General features: G+C 41.2%; 1 protein-coding gene across 2 annotated transcripts in view; it reads right to left on the bottom strand.

The window, feature by feature from the left end:
* The window catches only part of COTL1 (coactosin like F-actin binding protein 1), a 60850-nt gene that overhangs the window by 27639 nt on the left and 12427 nt on the right, over positions 1 to 20784 (bottom strand). The window contains exon 3 of one of the 2 annotated variants that reach the window (XM_001365279.4): positions 5970 to 6127. In XM_001365279.4, the coding sequence (XP_001365316.1) occupies positions 5970 to 6127 (158 nt within the window). Of the gene's footprint in view, positions 1 to 4883; positions 6128 to 20784 lie in introns of those variants that run through there. The other variant, XM_056810336.1, reaches the window with a different exon arrangement.

Here is a 20784-nt window from a genome sequence, read left to right on the forward strand (position 1 = left end):
GGCACGACTCAATCAGTACTTCATTTTCAGTGCCTTTTTTGGTATTGTTAGAGCTACCTTTCCGTCAGCATTTCTATCTTCTCTCCCCAGCTAGTAGAAGAAACATACGAATTTGGACATTCAAATTTAGGTGGATTTAGGAAGGAGGGAAACCGAGGCACGGAGATGGGAAGGGCTTGCCATAAATCATGCAGCTAGTGGGTAGTACATAAGTGGAGTTGGGATTTAAAATAAGTTACATGGCAGCAAACCCAGTGCTCCTTCTTCTCTATACACAAGAGATTCTTAGCCTTTTCTGTGTGTGGTGCTAGAGCCAGCTCAAACCAGTTTGGTAAAGCTGGTTGTTAAATTTTCAGCCTAAGGGGGCAGCTAGGTGGGTCAGTGGAATGAAAGCCAGGCCTGGAGATGGAAGGTCCTGGGTTCAAATGTGACCTCAAACATTTCCTAGCTGTGTGACATTGGATGAGTCACTTAGCTCCAGTTGCCTAACCCTTATTGCTCTTCTGTGTTGGAACTAATACACAGTATCGATTCTAAGACAAAAGGTAAGGATTTAAAAAACAATTTTTTATTACATCTTAGAAACTAGAGCTCTTGCTCTACACCGTGCTCTCTCATTCTTTCTAGTCAATCAAAAAGCATTTATTAAGCACCTACTATATGTCATTACTATGCTGGGGAATCAAAGACAGTATTATTCCCACTGCCTCCGTAAGCAGACCTTTTTGAGAGGCTCTGAAATAATTCACAGAAATGACCTGCAACCAGCATTACCATCTGTTCCAGATAATGGCAGAAATTCTGGCAAAGTTTTTAGAAGGTGAAGTAGTCTTGACTCAGGAGCAGCTGGGTGGCCCAGTGGATAAAGCACTTAGCCTGGAGCCAGGAAGACCTGAGTTCAAAACTGGATTTTGATACTTATTAGCTTTGTGTCTGGGCAAGTTATTTAGCCCTGTTTGCCTCAGTTTCCTCATCTGGAAAATGATCAAGAGAGGGAAATGGCAAACCTCTCCAGGAATTTGCCAAGAAGAGTTGGGCATGATGGTTGGGGTGACTAAACACACACACACAGAGTCTTGACTCTGAGTGCTAAAAGATCTCATGGGAATTTATGACTAGTTTTCAGGTCAACTGTCATCTTAATGGGCTTTTAGATCATTTTATCTCTTCAGCCTCATGTAAAAGGCTATTTTTTAAAAAGTAAGTTTTATTGATGCCTTTTATTTTTATGTTAGTCACCTCTAGAAGTAGCTTCCCCATCCCTCCTCTTCCCAACTCCTGACTCTTTGATGAAACCTTCCTTCTCATAAGAAAAACTGTTGAGCAAATCTAGCAAACATAGAGACGGTCTATGGGGCTATAGAACCTTCTGTAGCTATTATTTAAGGATTAAAATTAATCATTACGATTACTCAGTAAGACTTTTATTTACATTATTAAGTATCTTGTTTTGAATTTGCCTCCCTCTGAATCTATTCATGCAAGTCTCAGAATTAGAGATTTAGAGTTTGTTGTTCAGTCATTTTTCAGTCATGTCCAACTCTTCATGACCGAATTTGGGGCTTTCTTGACAAAGATACTGGAGTGGTTTGCAATTTCCTTCTCCAGCTCATTCCACAGAAGGGGAAATTGAGGCAAATCAGGTTAAAGTTACTTTCCCAAGGGCACCCAGCTATTACATGTATAAGGCAGATTTGAACTCAGGTCTTCCTGACTCTAGATCTGGTGCTCTATTCACTGTGCCACCTAGGTGTCCCAAGAGATTTAGACCTAAAAGGGACTTTATAGGTGGTCTAAACTCACTCCCCCACTATACAACTGAGAGAAACTGAGGCCTGGGGAAAATGATTTTCTAAGGTCAGGCTTCACCTAGTCCCTTGAGGAATTCTAGCACTAGTGACAGGGCTGAGATTTGAACCCAACTCCAAATCTGACATTCTACTTGCTTCTCTTCTCATCATTTCTAACAGTGCAATAAGATTCTATTATATTCACATAGCACCCTTCATTTAGCCAATTTCCCAACTGATAGAGGTCACTTTGCTTTCAGGGTTTTGTCACCACAAAAAAGTGTATCCATGAATATTTTGGCATCCATTGGGTCTGTCTGTCTTTACCTTCCTTGGGGACAGATGTCCAGTAATGAGATTGCTGGGTCAACAACGAAAGAAAAAATTTTATGTTTAAGGTGATGACATTGTTCTGGAAAAGCTGATAAGCAGATCCTAAAAATAGTTTTTCAAAGTCATTCACCACAAAGAGATCTCATTTCATATTAAGGCAAACTTCTGATCTCTTGAAAACGCTTTTAAGAGTTGAAAGAAGCTTTAGACATCATCAGTTCCAGCCCAAGCTCACATTGATCAGGAAAATCCATGTAAATCATGCTTTCATAAATAGAAGCACATTTTGTATAAGTTTCTAATGATGGCAACACCCCAACCACCCTTGCAGTCACAGAGCTACATAAACTGGGAATCTTCCCTCATTTGCAGGTGTGTGTTGCTGCTGTTGTTGTGTCCAACTCTCAATGACCCCATTTGGGCTTTTCTTGGCAAAGATATTGGAGTGGATGGCTATTTCCTTCTCCAGCTTGTTTTACAGATGAGGAAACTGAGGCAAACTGGATTAAGTGACTTGCCCAGGGTCACACAGTTAGGAAGTGTCTTATGATAAATTTGAACTTGAGAAGATGTGTTTTCCTAACTCCAGGCCTGGTTCTCTATCCACTGTGGTGCCACCTACTACCCCATCATTTGCAGGTAGCAAATCCTATTGGATCTCTACATCTGTATATCTCTTGTATTCATTTCTGTCTCCATTCATAGTCAGCACCCTGAATTAGACTTTCTCTCATCTACCTTGGACAGAGAAATAATCACCTAATTGGTCTTTCTGCATCTAATCCCTCTTTCTAACATTCTACAAAGCTGCTGAAAATAGTTTTAAAGCACTCCTAAGCAATCTTCCTTAAATTAACCTTCTTTTCCTCTTAGTCCTTCAATAGCTCCCTATTGCTCATCAGCACCAACCTACATTTCTTTTTTAGTTTCCAGGCAAAGAAGACAACTTAGCTGCTCCCCAAATTCAACATTTCATCTCTATGCATTTGCAGAAACCTGGAAAAATCTTTTTTCCTTCCTTTAACACACTTTACCTTCCTTTAAAGTTTAGCAAAGTTTAGCTAAGGTACTAATTCCTTCATGAAACTTTCTCTGACGTGCCTCCATCCCTCCCCCCCCCCCCCAATTCACAGAGACTGGTTGAGACTTCAAGTTCTTCCAAGTTAGCTTTTTGAGGGCAAAGGATATCATACCTAGAATGTAATTAGCCCTGTGTACAAGAACTGGTACCTGAATTTATCTCCTTTGGTATCTTTAAAATTGCACTTGACAGTGAATTGATGAGTATCTACTACATCATTTAGTAGAGAGAGAACCAGCCTTGAGTCTAAGAAAATCTGGCACCTTCCATCTGCATAACTTTGGGTAAGTCACTTAACAGGACTCTAGCTAAATGTCTAGGACTAAGTTTCAGAGAAGGGGTTAAGGCACAGTGTTAAAGGGAGTTCTCCCTACTAGTAGAAACCTAGGTCTCATTTATATCCCCATCCCTGTTCTGGGCTCCATGGAGGATACAAAGCATATTTCATGAAAAGAATTTTGACTTGAAAAAAATTTGCTCCTCATTTCTGTTCAGTCATTGTTCAGTCTTGTCTGATACTTTGTGTGACCCCTTTTGGGGTTTTCTTGGCAAAGATGCTAGGGTAGTATGCCATTTCCTTCTTCAGTTCATTTGATATGTGAATAAACTGAGGCAAACAGGGTTAAGTGACTTGCCCAAGGTCACATAGCTATTAAGTGTCTGATGCCAGATTTGAAATCAGATCTTCCTGATTCCATGCCTGGTGTTCTATCCACTGTACCACCTAGTTGCCTCAACTTTGCCTATAGTAAGCATTTAATAAATGCTTGTTGACTTGATTTTGATTTTGGACAATGGGACAGCAAGCCGATAGCAGCTCATTTGAAAAGAGATCTGAGCATTAAACCCAGGCAGTTCTTTTATGACTTCTTTGGCATAACCTTACTCCTGGAAATAGACAAATGACATACAAGATCCCCATAAAGGTTAAGAGGGAGTTACCAGGAATTTCTAACCCTAAGTCAGATAGAGGCTTGAGACTGTTGTTGATTCTGGTGAATGGGAAGAAGTAAATTCAAAGACTTTTGATTACAAAGATCACAGAGATTACATTTCTGTAAACTCTATTTATCTGACTGGCTATTCTGTGTTCCAAAATAGGTTGGCCTTTTAAGGCAAGACAGTTTCTGAGGATAAAAGCTACACATAGCCAAGACTGAGAACTAACAGATTCTTTTCCTTATGGAGCAAAAGAAACTGAATGTTCTTCCCTAGACTGTAGAAAGGCTTTTCTCCTTTACTAAAATAACTGAACCACTGATCAAGGACACAAGTAATACCCAATGAAATTGCGCTTCAGCTGGGGAAAGAATGGGGGGGGGGGGAAGGAAATAAAGTGATTATTGTAACAAAAAAATTAATTTAATTAAATTAATTAAATTAAATTAAATAACTGAACCATAAGCTTCTGGTTTCTGAGCTTAAAAAAAAAAATGGAAGAGCGCATTTCTCTTATGTGATATGAGATAGTACCTCAGGTGAGGTCTCTAACTGAAGCCAAAAACAGGAAGTAGAGGGAAATTCCACCACTTCATGTTCAGCAGACTGACATTTAGTAATAGGACAAGCCAGCAATTCCTGATGGAAATAACCTACCCTATAGGGAAGTAAATAAAATGGAAGAAAAAATGTATATTATCAGATTTTGAGATCAGAGTCAATGCAATATATTCTTTTCATTTATTTATTTTTCAGTGACAAGTAGAAACAATTTTTCACAATTGTTTTCTGAAATTTTAGGATTTAGATTCTCTCCCTCCCTCCCTGTCCCCTTCCAGGTGATACAAATTGATGACAATATGGCAGCTAGAGCCAATACAATTTTAGGCCGAAATAAAGGGGAAAGCATAATATGCAAGAATAGAGAGGTAATATAGTCCCACTGTATTCTGCCCTGGTCTGGCTACATCTGGAATTTTAGGTTGTTTGGGGAGGAAGACTATTAATAACCTTAAGATGGTTGAGAAGAGGTCAACCAAGATGGAGGAGGGTTTACAGTCCTACTTTATTAGAATAAGCTGAAGGAATGGAAATATCTAGCCTGGAGAAGAAAATGTGTATGATGATATATTGAAGAATTATCCAATGGGATAGGGATCAAACTCATTCCTGGTCCCAGAAGCAGAGCCATGGATGGAAGGAAGTAGCTAAGAAGCAAATTTCAACTCAATATCAGGAAAAACATTGACAATTAGAGCTCAGCAAAAGGAGAGTAAGTTGGGTCACAGGATAATAGGTTCACAGTCATTGGAGATATTCAAACGAAGATATCCAAACATTTACAGAATATATGGGAATTCAAATCTGGCCTCAGACATCTAGACACTCCATAAGTCACTTAATGTACACTGCCTAGCCCATACCACTCTTCTGCCTCTGAACCATTAATTCTAAGATGGAGGTAAGGGTTTTGAAAAAATAATAATAAATGGGGATATATAAATAAAGCATATCAGGCAACTAAGGTATTAAAAGAGACAAACCACCAAATGAAAGTTCAAATCACTGCTCTGCTGCTTGCTTACTGGCTATGTGGCCATGGGCATGTCACAACCTCTCCAAGCCTCAGTTTCTACATCTGTAAAGTGGAGAAACTACTTCTATTACTTTCTTTACAGCATTCATATAATAAATCAAACTTAAAAACAGATGTAAAAAATTAAAAATAATAACAAATATAAAGTGTTTGGTAAACCAGAAAGTACTGTCGAAAAGTCAACTATCATCATCATTGTTGTCATTTTCACAAGCAATAGAAGAATTACCTGTACAACTTCTTTCACCAGGGTCTTGTCAGTCCCAGTCTTGGCTCTTTGCAGCCCACTGACATTCTCTCCAATCCAAGTGATGAGGGCAAACTTCACTCTCTTGCTCATGGCATCCCCCGTGGTAAATCGAACAAATCCAAACAATCGAATGTCGTCTATAGGAAACAGAGAAACACTCATTAAAAATTTAACAAGAGCAATTCCCTAAGAAAACAGAAATTAGAGGGAGGAATATTTCAGTTCAAAACAAAGGCTGAATTCATAACAATTAGACAAGTCTAACAATAGCATGAGCTGACTTGAAAGATAGTGAGTCCCTCATCATGGGAAGTATTCAAGTAAGACAAGACTGGACAGTCATTCCTCAGGGATGAGAAAAGGAACTTCATGCCTCGGTGGAGATCATACTAGACAATTTTTCAAGTCCCCAAAGAAGAAGAGAAATAAATTGGATTTATAGTCAAAATTGGGCACTGTTCAGTTCAACTAAACATGGCAACATATGTTTGTATTCCTGCTACCAGGAAGGGTGAGGCTGAGAGATCTCAATTCAGAAGTTCTGAGCTACACTGGGAGAAGTTAATGTATCTAATATGTATAGCAAGGAGGAGATAAGCCCAATCATTCCTTAGTCAGTCCATGAGGATATACTAAGTTTATATGTCAGAGCAATGAGGTGTCATGGTGGATAGAGGGCTGAGCTTAGAGTCAGAAAGACTCATCTTCTTGAATTCAAATCTGACCTCAGACACTAACTGGGTGACCCCGAGCAAATCAATTAACCCTGTTTGCCTCCATTTCTTCATCTGTCAAATGGGCTGGAGAAGGAAATGGCAAACCACTCCATTATGGCTGCCAAGAAAAACCCAAAAAGGGTCAACAAAGAGTCAGACATTTTTTTCTGACATTTTAGGATTCAGATTCTCTTCCTTCTTCCTCAATTCCCCTTCCCCTCAAGTAGTAAAATGTCTGATGAGTCAACGCAACACGACAGCCACAAGAGCCAATACTGAACAACACTATGTCAGGGACTGTGCTAAGAACTGTGGATACAAAAAAGGAAAAAAGACAAATGATAGTCCTACCCTCTGGGAGCTTACAATTTTATGAAGAAGACAACGAGCCAACAAATATATACAAATAAGCTATAGATGGGATAAATAGGAACTAAATGATCAGAGGGAAGACACTAGAATTAAGAAGAGTTGGGAAAGGCTTCCTATAGAAGTTGGGATTTTAGTTGGGACTTGAAGAACATCAGGGAAGCCAGGAGGCAGATATGAGGAAAGATAACATTCTAGGCAGAAAAGATGCCCAGAAAACTAAGAGATGGAGTATCTTTTCTTGTTTGAAGAAGAGCCAGAAGGCCAATATCACTGGATTGAAAAGTTTGTGGCAGAGAGTAGTGTGTGATGAGACTGAAAAGGTGGGGTGGGGTTGAAGCTAGGTAATATAGGACTTTGAATGCCAAACGGAATATTCTGTATTTGATTCTAGAGGCAACAAGGAGCCACTGGAGTTTACTGAGTAGAAAATGGCATGGCCAGACTTTTGATTTAGAAAAACCACTTTGGTGACAGAATGGAGAAAAGCCTGGATTGGGGAGAGACATGAGGGAGGCAGATCCATCAGCTGCTTATTGCAACAGTATAGGCATGGAGGGAGAAGGAGTTATATATTTTAAACCCTTACCTTCTATCTTAGAAGCAATGCTATGTATTGGTTATAAGGCATAAAAGTGGTAATGGCTAGGCATTGGGTATTAAGTGACTTAACCAAGGTCACACAGATAGGAAGTATCTCAGACCACAATTGAACCCAAGACCTTCCATTTCTATTCCTGGCTCTCGATACACTGAGCCACCCAGCTACCCTGAGGACAGTATATTTGAGAGACCCTGAAAATGTGAAATCAGCAGGTCTTGGCAACATTTTAGATTTGGGGGTGGAAGGAGAGAGTGAGGAATCCCAGGAGGACTACTAGGTTTTGAGCCTGGGAAACTGAAGATGGCACGTGCTATCTACAGTAATAGGAAAGTTAGGTGATGGGAAAGGTTTAGGGGAAAAGGAGCTCCATTTTGGATACATCAAGTTTAAGATGTCTACTGGAATCCAAAGCTTTTGGAAATATGTGATTGGAAGTCAACAGAAAGACTGGATAGACTTGAGAATCATCAGCATAGAGAGGATAATTAATTCTGATGAGAGCTAATAAAATTACTAAATGAAGTCATGTAGATGGAAAAGGGAAGAGGGCACAAGATAATCTGCAAGCTCTGTCTCACACACCATGTAACCACCAAGGAGGCATCATCAACTCAAGCTTATTCTTTCTCTTGAGTAGCAAGTTAGCGGTAGCTGCTAGTGGCTGAGTTAGAACATCTCCACTGGAAGTTAAAATATGATCTGGTGAAAAACTGGTGTTGAGAAAGAAACTGAATGTCAGCGGGAAGCTTATGAGCTTCCTCTTTCAGTAGAAGACAGATATCCTCTGACAAATGTCAGACTACCCAACTACATTTGCCTTCCCAAATTATATATCACTCTAAGAGCTACTCTCTCTCTCTCTCTTTCTCTTTCTTTCTTTCTTTCTTTCTTTCTTTCTTTCTTTCTTTCTTTCTTTCTTTCTTTCTTTCTTTCTTTCTTTCTTTCTTTCTTTCTTTCTTTCTTTCTTTCTTTCTTTCTGTCTTTCTTTCTTTCTCTCTCTCTTTCTCTTCCTTCCTTCCTTCCTTCCTTCCTTCCTTCCTTCCTTCCTTCCTTCCTTCCTTCCTTCCTTCCTTCCTTCCTTTTTCTTTCCTTCCCCTTACTTTCTGATTTAATAACAACTCTAAGACAGAAAGGAAAAGGCTAGGTAATGGACATTAAGTAACTTGTCCAGGATCACAAAGCTAGGCAGTGTCTGAGGCCACATTTGAACGTAGGACTTCTCTCCAAGCCTGCTGAGATGTCCTTGGAACTTCCTTTTTAAGAAAAATGCCCAGACCATTCTTCTCCAGTCTCCATTTCTAAATTTCCAGACTTCTTCCTCCACCAAGTTCCAGTGTATGATGGAAAATCTGTTACCCTAAAAAAGAACTACATTTCCTGGGAACCCAATGACTTACTGTGTACTTCCTTATGTACTTCCTGTAGACAGGGGATTAATATTGAGTGGGCGGACCTGCCCCTCTCTCTCTTTGGGCATGATGTAGCAAATGTGGTGGTGGTGGTAAGCTAAGTGCAGGGATTTTTAAATGGGCTAATCAGCCATAGGCACATGGTGTTTATTTTGTATCCTCTTTATTCCTTGGTTTCTAATGATCATTAATAAATCTCCTAAAATATAAAATTTTTATTATTGACATTAATGCTAATTTTTACACCAGCTTTGGTCACTTCTTTTCCATTGACTTCAGTCTTCTGATACGGTTTGTCTTCTTAAATTAGAATGTAAGTTCCTTAAAGGCAGGAACTGCCTTTCTTTTAGCTTGTTTATATATTCCCAAAACTTAGCCCAGTGTCTGGCACATTGTCAATGCTTGATAAATACTTGTAGACTTGACTCAATAACCTTGAAGATCAGATCTGTATGAATTCAGCAATGTCCACTTCTAGAACAGTCTCAGGGGTGGTTCAGTGGATAGAGTTCCAGGCCTGGAATCAAGAGGATCTGAATTCAATTTCTGCCTCAGACACTTCCTAACTGTAGGACCCCAAGCAAGTCACTTAACCCAGATTGCTAGTCCTTACTGCTCTTCTCTCTTAGAACTGATACTAAAATAAAACATAAGAGTTTAAAAAAAAGGAAAAAGAAAGTCAGGACTGTTTTCTCTAGTGGTTAGTGTTGACCCACCCATAGTTTCCCAATAAGTTGTTTTCCCTTGTTACTATGGGCACACTTTTTTTTGACTGAGATTAGGTTTATAGTCCGTGGCTATAATAGAATCCCCTCTCCCCCCCAAAAAACAAATATTGAATATGAGGATGAAACCCATGACCTTAGTTTCATTAGGACCATAAGTAAAACTGAGGTCACCAACCAATAAATCATGATCTATCTGTCTAGCTTGGACTCTTATCTAGAAGGTTTCTAAGCTGCAGAAGCCTTCTTTATCAGCAATCAGTGACCTAAGTTTTTATACCAGCTTCCTCCAGCCTCATCCCCGCTCCCCCTCCACTACAATTATCACTGGTCAAAAGAAGTTAGAGAAATGTTTTAAAGCACTTACCTCTTGTTTTAGAAGTAATATAGATTCCAAGGCAAGATAGGTTTAGGAAGGTGATTGGGGTTAGGTGACTTGCTCAGGGTCATACAGCTAAGGATTATCTACCTAACTGCCACTTGGGGAAATTAAAAGTATCACTTTATCTAGAAGAGGTCAAAGACCTCTAATCTGCTATTGGTCCTATCATTTGGCAATATTAAAAGTCTAGGGAGACTCAGGGTCCCCCCAAAGACATTAGCAACATATCTGGCTGAATGACAGCTTTAATACATCAATTATATTTCTAAATTAGCATAGTAGGCAGGCGGCAATATGTTCCCAATAATAACCTGTGTTAGGGAAATGGCACAAGCCATCAGTGACAACATGGCTGACTGTAGGTGGAATGTATAGTGAGAGATCAAAGATCTCTCTGCCTAAGTGATTTACTTGTATCCCAAGAATTTTGCTTTAAACCCTTGCCTTCTACGTTACAATCAATACTATGTATTGGTTCCAAGGCATAAGAGTGGTAAGGGCTAGGCAATAGGGGTCAAGTGACTTGCCCAGGGTCACCCAGCTAGGAAGTGTCTGAGGCCAGATTTGAACCCAGGACCTCCTGGCTCTAGGTCTGGCTTTCAATCCACTGACCTACCTAGCTGCCTACCACCTCCTACCCCATTTGGTAGTAGTAGAAGATCTCCAAGGTGTTGGATAGTTCCTCTATGAAGAGTTTGTGGAAGGTCAGAGATGAGAAGCATAAATAAAAGGAAAGGATGGATGGGATGTATCATCTACAGGAGAGGGGTATCTAGCCCAGCGAGAGCATGTATCACTAGCTAGCATGTGGTTGTCTTGCCACTAGCTTCTTCTAATGCCATCTGGCACTAACACACAAGAGAGCAAAAGCTCTGGCAGAATCTAGCCAGCTTGTAAGGCTTTGGATTTAGACCGTCAATGGAACATGAGTCTGTTATCTGAGGACTAGCTTGGTTGAATTTTGGAGAGGCTTATTACAGAGAGTTGGCTATCAGGGGCTGAATTCTTTCAGTCATTCAGACTCCCAAAGACCATCTTATGGGGCAGCTGGGTGGCTCAGTAGGTTGAGAGCCAGGCCAAGAGATGGGAGGTCCTAGGTTCAAATCTGACCTCAGACACTTCCTAGCTGGGTGACCCTGGGCAAGTCCCTTAACCCCCACTGCCTAGCCCTTACCACTTTTCTGTCTTGGAACTGTTACATAGCATTGATTCTAAGGCAGAAAGTAAGGATTAAAGAAGCAAACAAACAAAAACCAAAGCCCATCTTCTAAAGGGCAGAGGAGAGTGCCCAAACGATGAAGTCATGGCTCCCTCCTTGAAGGATGTGTTCAAGTTGGCCCACAAACATTCGTTGAATGGAATTAACCTCTAGCACGAACAGTCTGGAGCTGCACTGATAATGTCACATGCTGCCTTGGATGAGGAGGCCCATCGTAGGCAAATGTCACCCCCATTCCGGAGCTGGCAATGGCTATAAGTAAATGTCACCATTTGAAAAAGTAAGCAACACCCAGCACTGGCTAATGACATTCCCCAATGCAATCAGATTGTCTCCCTGCGTGAGTCCTTGCATCGCACACAAATGCCCCTCCATATAGAATTCGGTGGAACCAAAGCAAGAAGAGCCCAGCAGTTTCCTTGGCAACCACTGCCTTTTCTCGGATTTAATCGTTAGTGGATAGATATCCTCACCGGCTTCTCGGTTGCTCCCTTCAGTTGTGAAAGCCCAGAAAGTGACCCACAGCACATGATAACTCGGGAATCACAGGGAATGCACTAAGAGAGACTTTCCAAGTCCTTTGGTCCAGCCTCCTCCATGATGCTGAGGGCAAGGGAAGAGAAGTCCTAGAACTTGTATGAGAACACTCCGGTAGCTAGGGCTAGACAGGAGTCTTCCAACAGAATTCCTGCCTTCGATCCTCTCTCAAATGGGTTTTCCTTTCCTTTTTTTAAAATAAGACCCTTACCTTTCATCTTAGAATCAATACTTTGTATGGGTTCCAAGGCAGAAGAGTGTCCTAGGAGCTGGGTAATGGGGGTCAAGTGACTTGACCAAAGTCACACAGCTAGGAAATATCTGAGGCTAGATTTGAACCCAATAACTCCTGTTTCCAGGCTAATCTACCAAGCCACCTTGTCACCCCCATGGGCTTTTCTCCATCTTAATTATTGACCAAAAATGGTTGAGACTCCTCTCAGAGTTCCCCATATGGTCCTCATTTTGTCCACCATAGCGGGGGTCTGATGATGATGATAATGATGATAATTAATGTTAATACTATTTTATATACTTTGTAGAAGTATATTTATTTGTAAATATATTTATATAAATAAATCTGAATTACCAAAGTGTACTGGTTAATGGCTGACTAATCACCTCCTATATTCAGGGAAATAAAGAAGCATAAGAAGAAAAATGAGCTGGGACAAGAATAGTTCCTGTTAGGGTTCAGGTCCTACGTGGCCTTGGGTTCATGGCAGAAGCTGGATCAGTGGAAGGAACTGAGTGGATTTAGCTTGGTGAGGAAGGCGTGACAACTGTGTTCCACTATTGGGAGGGAGGTCTTATGGAAGAGGGAAATGTTTGTTGTTGACTAACTGGGTGAGTTTCAATCCACCTAGCTGTCTCCTTCCCCCAGTAGAACATTTAATAAGTGATCATGAAATTGAATGGAAATGCAACCAGAATTGCTTAAGAGGAACTTCTAATTTGGAATTCAGAAACTGGTATTACTAGAGAATACATGGGGGGGGGGGGTCTAAAACACATCAAACTAATATATGTCAGTAGCCAGAGGGCTTGAATTGAACAAAATAGAAGAGAAACTCAGCTGACTGAAACAATAATTTCTTGCACCACCAAGCAAATTCTTAGGAACTGTTCGAGCAAATCTGATGGATGTCTTCCCTCCAAACACTTTCCCTGGAAAAAGCCCAAGCTAATTTCAACCTCAAACTGTGCTAGGAGGGGAAAGGTAACAACCCACAGAGCCCCACCTCCCTCTTCAAAGGACCCTCGCTATTGTACTGCATTGAGACAAAATTCTCAAGTTACAGCTGAAACCCTTCCACTGAGCTCCATTACATGACCTTGGGTTAGTCACTTCCCTTTTCTGGACCTCTTTCCCAATCTGTAAAATATGGAGGTTGGACCAGCTCTGAATAACTTACAGTTCTATTTTTTTTTAACCCTCACCTTCCCTCCTTGAATCAATATTGTCCATTGGTTCCAAGGCAGAGGAACAGTAAGGGCTAGGCAATGGGATTAAGTGACTTGCTCAGTCACATAGCTAGGAAGTCTTTGAGATCAGATTTGAACCCAGGACCTCTTCTCTCTAGGTCTGGTTTTTAATCTACTGAGCCTTCTACCTGCCCCTGATTCTGTATATTTTTACAAAGATTTTCATTTTCGCAATGAAGGAAGGAGAGAAGGGAGGGAGAGAAATGATATATATTTCTATCTATATATGCATAATAGGGTTCTACAGTTCATCAATTCTGTACTAAAAGTACCATAAATATACCCCCAAAAATCATCCTGCAATTGTATAGACAGAACAACACACACAAATCTACCCACAAACATATAAATAATAACTGGGTCACCCAAGGTGGAATAACTGCTACTTATTAGCTGTGTGACCTAGAATAAATCACTTCGCTTGGTTGGGCCTCAGTTTCCTCATCTCTAAAACAAAGAGGATGAACAAATAAATTATCTCTAGGTCTTTTCCAGCCTTAAAAATCAATGATGTTATGGTTGATGGTGCTTTTGGTTTGAGTGACTTTTCCAGGAATGGCAATGAATCCACAATGCAGCCTCCATATTCTCTGCCTTTCTCCTCCATTCTTGTGACAAATGATCAGTGCACATCTTTGAGAGGGATGCAACGTGTACGCCGAGCATAAAAGGACAGAAAGGTCCATATGGGGACTGAACCAGTGACCTGAGGAAGTCTCATGAATAGCTCACTCTGACCAAATGAAACTCACAACCACAGCTTATACCCCCAAGCTTTCACGTCTTCCTGTACAGAAACCACAGAGGAAATAGCCACCAATTCTGTGCTTCAGAGCTAGGCACCCTCAGTCACCCCTACTTAGCAGATGGGAAAGACTCAATTCTCTTCCCTCCCTTCACATCTGAGTCTCTAGTCCTGAGATTCAGAGCTGTGCAAGCCCCCAATGACCCCTACTTAGCAGCTCAATTCTTTTAGAAAGGTTTTTCTTTTTCACCCTTACCTTCCGTCTTAGAATCGATACCATCCATTGGTTCTAAGGCAGAACAGCAGTAAGGGCGAGGCAATGGGGGTCAAGTGACTTGCCCAGGGTCACACAGTTAATATCTGAAGCCAAATTTGAATCCAGGACCTCCCATCTCTTGACCTCATTCTCTATCCACTGAGCCAACTAGCTGTCTTCGAAGACTCAATTCTTTTCCTTCCAATTTGACCTGTGTCCAATCCTATATTTCAGAACTGGGCACCCCTTAGTCACCCCTACTTGGCAGCTGGCAAAGATCCAATTCTCTTCCCTCCACCTATGAATAGAGATGACAAAGAGGAAGAAGAGTGAGGAAGCTTGCTTAGGAAGGGGAAGTAAGGAGGCTTCCAGCTGTACAAATCTATCTCCACCCCAGTGGGGAAGGGAGAATTTCCTAAGCACAAAGCTGTCCTGCATAAAAGCAAGCCATGCTACATCAGCCTTCACCTTCTTCACTGCTCCGTCCCTAGCTGAAATAAAACACGGAAGCGAAGCTTCTTGCCTGGTCTAATTTTCTGCATTATGATTTTTACAGTAGGAGAAGGTTAATGGGAGCATTCTAATTCAATGCTGTTTCCTGGTCCCTACGTCGCTCTCTTCAAGCCTCTGCAGGAGGCTCTGCTCTCTTCCTTTCCACCTCCAGTTCTGGTCAGGTTCTCACCTTCTTCTTCCATTTGAATTCTCTCACCCCATTTGTACAGACACACACACACACACACACACACACACACACACACACACGCACACACGCACACATACACACACACATACACACACACGCACACACACACGCACACACGCACACATACACACACACATACACACACATGCACACATACACACACATACACACACACACACGCACACATACACACACGCACACATACACACTCCTCCTGAATGCCCTGATCTAGTCCTATAAGACCTTGTCTAATGAGAAACATCACTGCACACTGCATTGTGAGATAAACGTTTGTGTGCCTGTCTAACAACAAGTAATTAACAACTAATATTTAACTCGCACTTTCAATTTCATCAGGCATCTTGCATTGAACCCTCCTAAGAACCCTATGCCATAGGGGCTATTATGATTCCCATTTTATGGAAAAAGGAAACTGAGGCCCACAGAGATGAAATGATTTGCTCACACAGTAAGTGTTTGTTTGGATGCATCCTAGGATGGATCCTAACTAAACCATTTAGGAGGGAAAAGGAGAATTCCTCAAAAAATATGAGTTAAATGAAAAAATAAAAACTTTCTCTTTTTTATTTTTATTTATTTACTTAGATTCATTTATAAAATAAAAGTTTTTATTTTTATTTTTTCATTTAACCCTTTTTTTTGTTGAGGGATTCTCCTTCTCACTCCTAAGTGGTTTCATTAGGATCAATTTCTCATCTGTAAAATGATGGAGCTGCAATAGATGGTTCCAGCCTTTAAATCTGTGAAATCCCCTGAAGGAAAGAAAGTACTGTAAAAGAGCCTAAATGATGAACTTTATGTTGGGGGCAGGGAAGGAGAGAGAGAACAGGAAATGGCTTATGAAGCAGCTGCTACCTATAGTAGACACAAGATTTTGACACAAATTAGAAAGAAAAAAATCCCCCAACCTAGCTAGCTCCCAGGGAGTTCATGGGTGGCAAAAATGGCATTACCTAAAGAAAAAATGAAAATAAGCGACATGTTCTGCGGCCAGAGAGGGATGAAAATGAGCTGTCAGCTTTTATTGAATGGCCCTGGCTCTGTGTCCCTTTCACACAGACTCACAAGAGGGAAATCCTAACATCCTGTTAGGGGGTGAACAAAACTGCTCTATCAAGAGAATCCTGACAGTACCAAAGCCAGCTGGCTCATTTCCGGTGTCTGATGATGTAGTGACATAGGACTGTGAGAAGGCAAATATTTGAGAGGGGGCGGTGGGGGGAGGGAGAGAAAGAGAGGGAAAAAAGAGACAAATTTTCTTTTACAACGAAAGAGGAATAAGGAAGATTTGTGTTATGTTTTTGGTGTTGGGGGAGTGGGAAGGAGAGGGGAAAGAGGAAAGGGGAAAGATAAGAGGGACTTGTCTGGCTTGAAGTTGAAAATGAGATGTGATGAAATCTTTTCAAAAAGGAATTAATATTACTTTCTTTTCTTTTTTTCTTAAGGCAAATGGGTTTAAGTGACTTGCTCATGGTCACACCGCTAAATGACACTAAATTTACACAAAACCATAATCAATTCAGACTAACAAGAGAAAATTTGTCTAAATTAGCGAAAATTCCAAGTTATTTCAGTCTCTAAAAATTAAAATTAAATTACTTCATATTTTTTTCTTAAAATTCTTGCCTTTTATCTTAGACTTTATACTAAGCATCAATGCCAAGGCAAGAGAACAGTAAGGGCTAGGTAAATGGGGGTTAAATGACTTGCCTAGGGTCACACAACTAGGAAGTGTCTGGGGCTAGTTATGAACCCAGATCCTTCTGACTCCAGGCTGGGCGCTCTAAACACTGTGTTATCTAACTGTTCCCAATTACACTACTTTAAGGAACAGAAGCTGAATGTTAGAGTTGGACAGAACTCCAGAGATCAATTCCAAACTCTTTATTTTATAGGAGGAAGAATCAGGCTCAGAGTAGATGATTTACCCAAGGTCACATAGCCAGTCCAAAAGGCAGAATTTGAACCTGATATCAAATCCAGTGCTCGATTCGCTGCTATGTGAACAGTATCTTTGATACTTCAAGAGTATCTATTTGTATTTATTAATAGAAACAATAAGAAACCAAAACAAATAAAAGAACAAAAGAGAAGCTCAGTGGATAGAGAACCAGGCTTGGAGATTGAGAGGTCCTGTGTTCTAATTAGCCCAATTAGCCTCAACTGCCTAGTCCTTACCACTCTTCTGCCTTGGAATCAATAGTTAGTTTTGATTCTTTTTTTTTAACCCTCACCTTCCATCTTAGAATCAATACTAACTATTGATTCCAAGGTAGAAGAGCAGAAAGGGCTAGGCAATGAGGGTCAAGTGACTTGCCCAGGGTCACATAGCTAGGAAGTGTCTGAGGTCAAATTTGAACCCAGGACTTCTCATCTTTAGGTCTGGTTCTCAATACACTGAGTCACCCAGCTGCCCCTCTTAGTACTGATTCTAAGACAGAAGTTAAGGGTTTAAAAAACAAACAAACCACTAGGGTTTTTGATTGGGGTGGAGTGACATGATGGGACCTGCATTTTATGAAAATTATCTTAGTGGTTGAATAGAGGATGACCTGGAATAGAGAGAGACTTGTGGTAGAAAGACCAACCAACAGATTATCAAGGACAGTCTAGATGTGAGGTCATGAGAGCCTGCCCCAGGATGGTGGCAATATCAAAGGAGAGAGATGGTGCAAAGGGGAAATCAGCAGACCGGAGGTGGTGGGAGACAATAAGAAGTCCAGGATGACTCCTAGGTCATGAGCCTGAGTGGCTGGAAGGAAGGTGGTGCCATCTACAGTAATAGGGAAGATAAGAGGGAGGGAAGGTTTGGAGAGGAAGATCATGAGTTGTATTTCAGACATATTGAGTTTATGTTGTCTACTGGACACTCGGAGTTCAAGCTATCTGGAAGGTGATTGGAGATGGGATTTTGGAGGTCAACAGAGAGACCAGAGCAGTCAAAGTGGATTTAGGAATCATCAGCATGGGAATCATAATTAAATCTACAAGGGCTCAGGAGATCGCCAAATGAGGCTGTAAAGAGGAAGAAGAGAAAAGGATCATCTCTAGTCCTCTGGAATCTAGTGCTTTGTCATTTGTAAGTCTTTCTGGATGATCAGAGAACATTATACTTTGAAGGATGTTGTTTTTATTGACTGACATAGAAGAGTCCTGGTAAGTTCCTACCCTTTAGGTTTCCACGTCTTACCTGCAAATAAAAAATTATTATAATGACCAACTCAGCAACCCTGTGGTTTGAAATGAACCGTGAAAACCCACAATGGTCATCAAATGTCTGAATTAACAATGTGAGCTCTGGAGTGATGCAATGAGAATTCCAAAGACATGAGTCTTATTGTGTCTACTTCCTACTCTGAGGAAAACCCATTTTCCTGGCACAGAGTCAGGCAATTAAGCATTGTACTGGTGGCAAAAAACATTAAGAGGCAAAGTACTGCCACTGCCTGCAGAAGGCAGCCTCTGGCATCCTGCCCCTGGTCAAAGCCACAGGCTCAGGCCTGCAAAGCCAATACATCCAAATTAAGTCCTTGGATAATGCAGTAAGTGCTCGGGAAAGATTAGCCAAGCTTCCAATAACAGTCACAGGCAACAGTCATCAGCACAGAGCTGGATAGACTGCTGAGAGGGATACAGGCAACTGGGAGCCCAAGAGTGCTAGCGAGGCTTCTTTCATCAGCCATGATAGGATGTCAGGCTTCCTAGGGTCAGCTGGGCAATTCAAGGATTTCTACCTGCATCAGAGACCAAGCCTTCACAGTTACACACCCAAACTCTCATTTGGGAAGTAAAAATCTGGTGGAGCCCATACCTAAGAAGCTATATGGGAAAGACACAGACAGAGATACAGACAGACAGACAGACAGAGACAGACATAGAGAGAGAGAGAGACAGACATAGAGGAGAGAGAGAGACAGACATAGAGAGAGAGAGAGAGAGACATGGAGAGAGAGAGAGAGAGAGAGAGAGAGAGAGAGAGAGAGAGAGAGAGAGAGAGAGAGAGAGAGAGAGAGAGAGAGAGAGAGGAAGGAGAGGGAGGGAGGGGGAGAGAGAGAAAGAGGGAGGGAGGGAGAGAGGGAGAGAGAGAAAGAGAAAGAGAGGAGGGAGAGAGAGAGAGAGAGAGAGAGAGAGAGAGAGAGAGAGAGAGAGAGAGAGAGAGAGAGAGAGAGGGAAGGAGAGGGAGGGAGGGGGGAGAGAGAGAAAGAGGGAGGGAGGGAGAGAGTGAGAGAGAGAAAGAGAAAGAAAGGAGGGAGAGAGGGGAGGGAGAGAGTGAGAGAAAGAGAAAGAGAGAGGGAGAGACAAAGAGACAGGGAGAGACAGGGGGAGACAGAGAAAAATAGAGAGAGAGGAAGAGAGAGGTGAAGACAGAGGGAGGGGGTAAAAAAGAGAGAAAGAACAAGAGGGAGGGAAGGAGGGAGAGGGAGAGAGAGAGAAGGAGGGAGGGAGAGGGAAGGAAGCAAGAAAGAAAGAAAGAAAGAAAGAAAGAGAGAAAGAGAGAGAGAGAAAGAGAGAGAGAAAGAAAGAGAGAGAGAAAGGGAGAAAGAAAGAAAGAAAGAAAGAAAGAAAGAAAGAAAGAAAGAAAGAAAGAAAGAAAGAAAGAAAGAAAGAAAGAAAGAAAGAAAGAAAGAAAGAAAGAAAGAAAGAAAGAAAGAAAGAAAGAAAGAAAGAAAGAAAGAAAGAGAGGAAGAAAGAAAGAGAGGAAGAAAGAAAGAGAGAAAGAAAGAAAGAAAGAAAGAAAGAAATAGAGAGAGAGAGAGAGAGAGAGAGAGAGAGAGAGAGAGAGAGAGAGAGAGAGAGAGAGTAGGAGAAGGAGAGAGAAAAGGAATGAGACAAAGAAACCGAAAGAGAGAAGGACTGAAGGGTATGAGGAAAATGGAAGACAGAGGAAAACATGGAAAGATAGAGAGATCTCTGTCCCCTAAAAACCATTCTCATTAACAGACTGGATTTAGGAAATTAGGGAAGGTTGCCTGGACAAGAACACAGGATTGAGAGTCACGAGACTTCTACCACTTATTAGTAGTGTCATATCTTGGATAAGTCATTTTTCTTCTCTGAGCTTCAGAAGTACCTTTATTGTGAAAACAGGAAATACAGTCACATTAATATTCAGTGACAGCTAGGAAGAAAATGATCTGCCCTGCTGACTTTCTGAAGCTGGTTTATGGGGAGAATAGTGGGCTTCTGAGTCCAGGGATTGGGGTTCTAACAACTCCTACAGTCATTTATTAAAGATCTCCTCATCATTACCCACAAGCATTTCCTAAGTGCTCACTCTGTGCCAGGCACTATGCTAAGCACTGGGGAATACAAGAAAGGGGGAAAAGCATAGACTTTACCCTCAAAAGTTTACATTCTAATGGAATGTGAATGTACAAATGTGTCTAGAGTGGGAGGGATGTGGGTGTGTCCTAAAGGGCAAACTTTTCCATTGTTCCTTAAGTAGAGGGGAAGCTGCACTTTGATGGTGTCGAGTACAGGTAGCCCTTCCACGTCATGGGGGTTTGGGGTGCTGTGCCCCCGCAATCAGGAAAACCCATGGAAAATGTTTTGGCTTTTGCATTTTTTTTGCAAACTTTAATATTAGTTTTATTTATTTTAACTCTAAAAAAAGAAACTGCGT

Source organism: Monodelphis domestica, chromosome 1, assembly GCF_027887165.1.
Source record: "Monodelphis domestica isolate mMonDom1 chromosome 1, mMonDom1.pri, whole genome shotgun sequence".
NCBI classification, from domain to species: Eukaryota; Metazoa; Chordata; class Mammalia; order Didelphimorphia; family Didelphidae; genus Monodelphis; species Monodelphis domestica.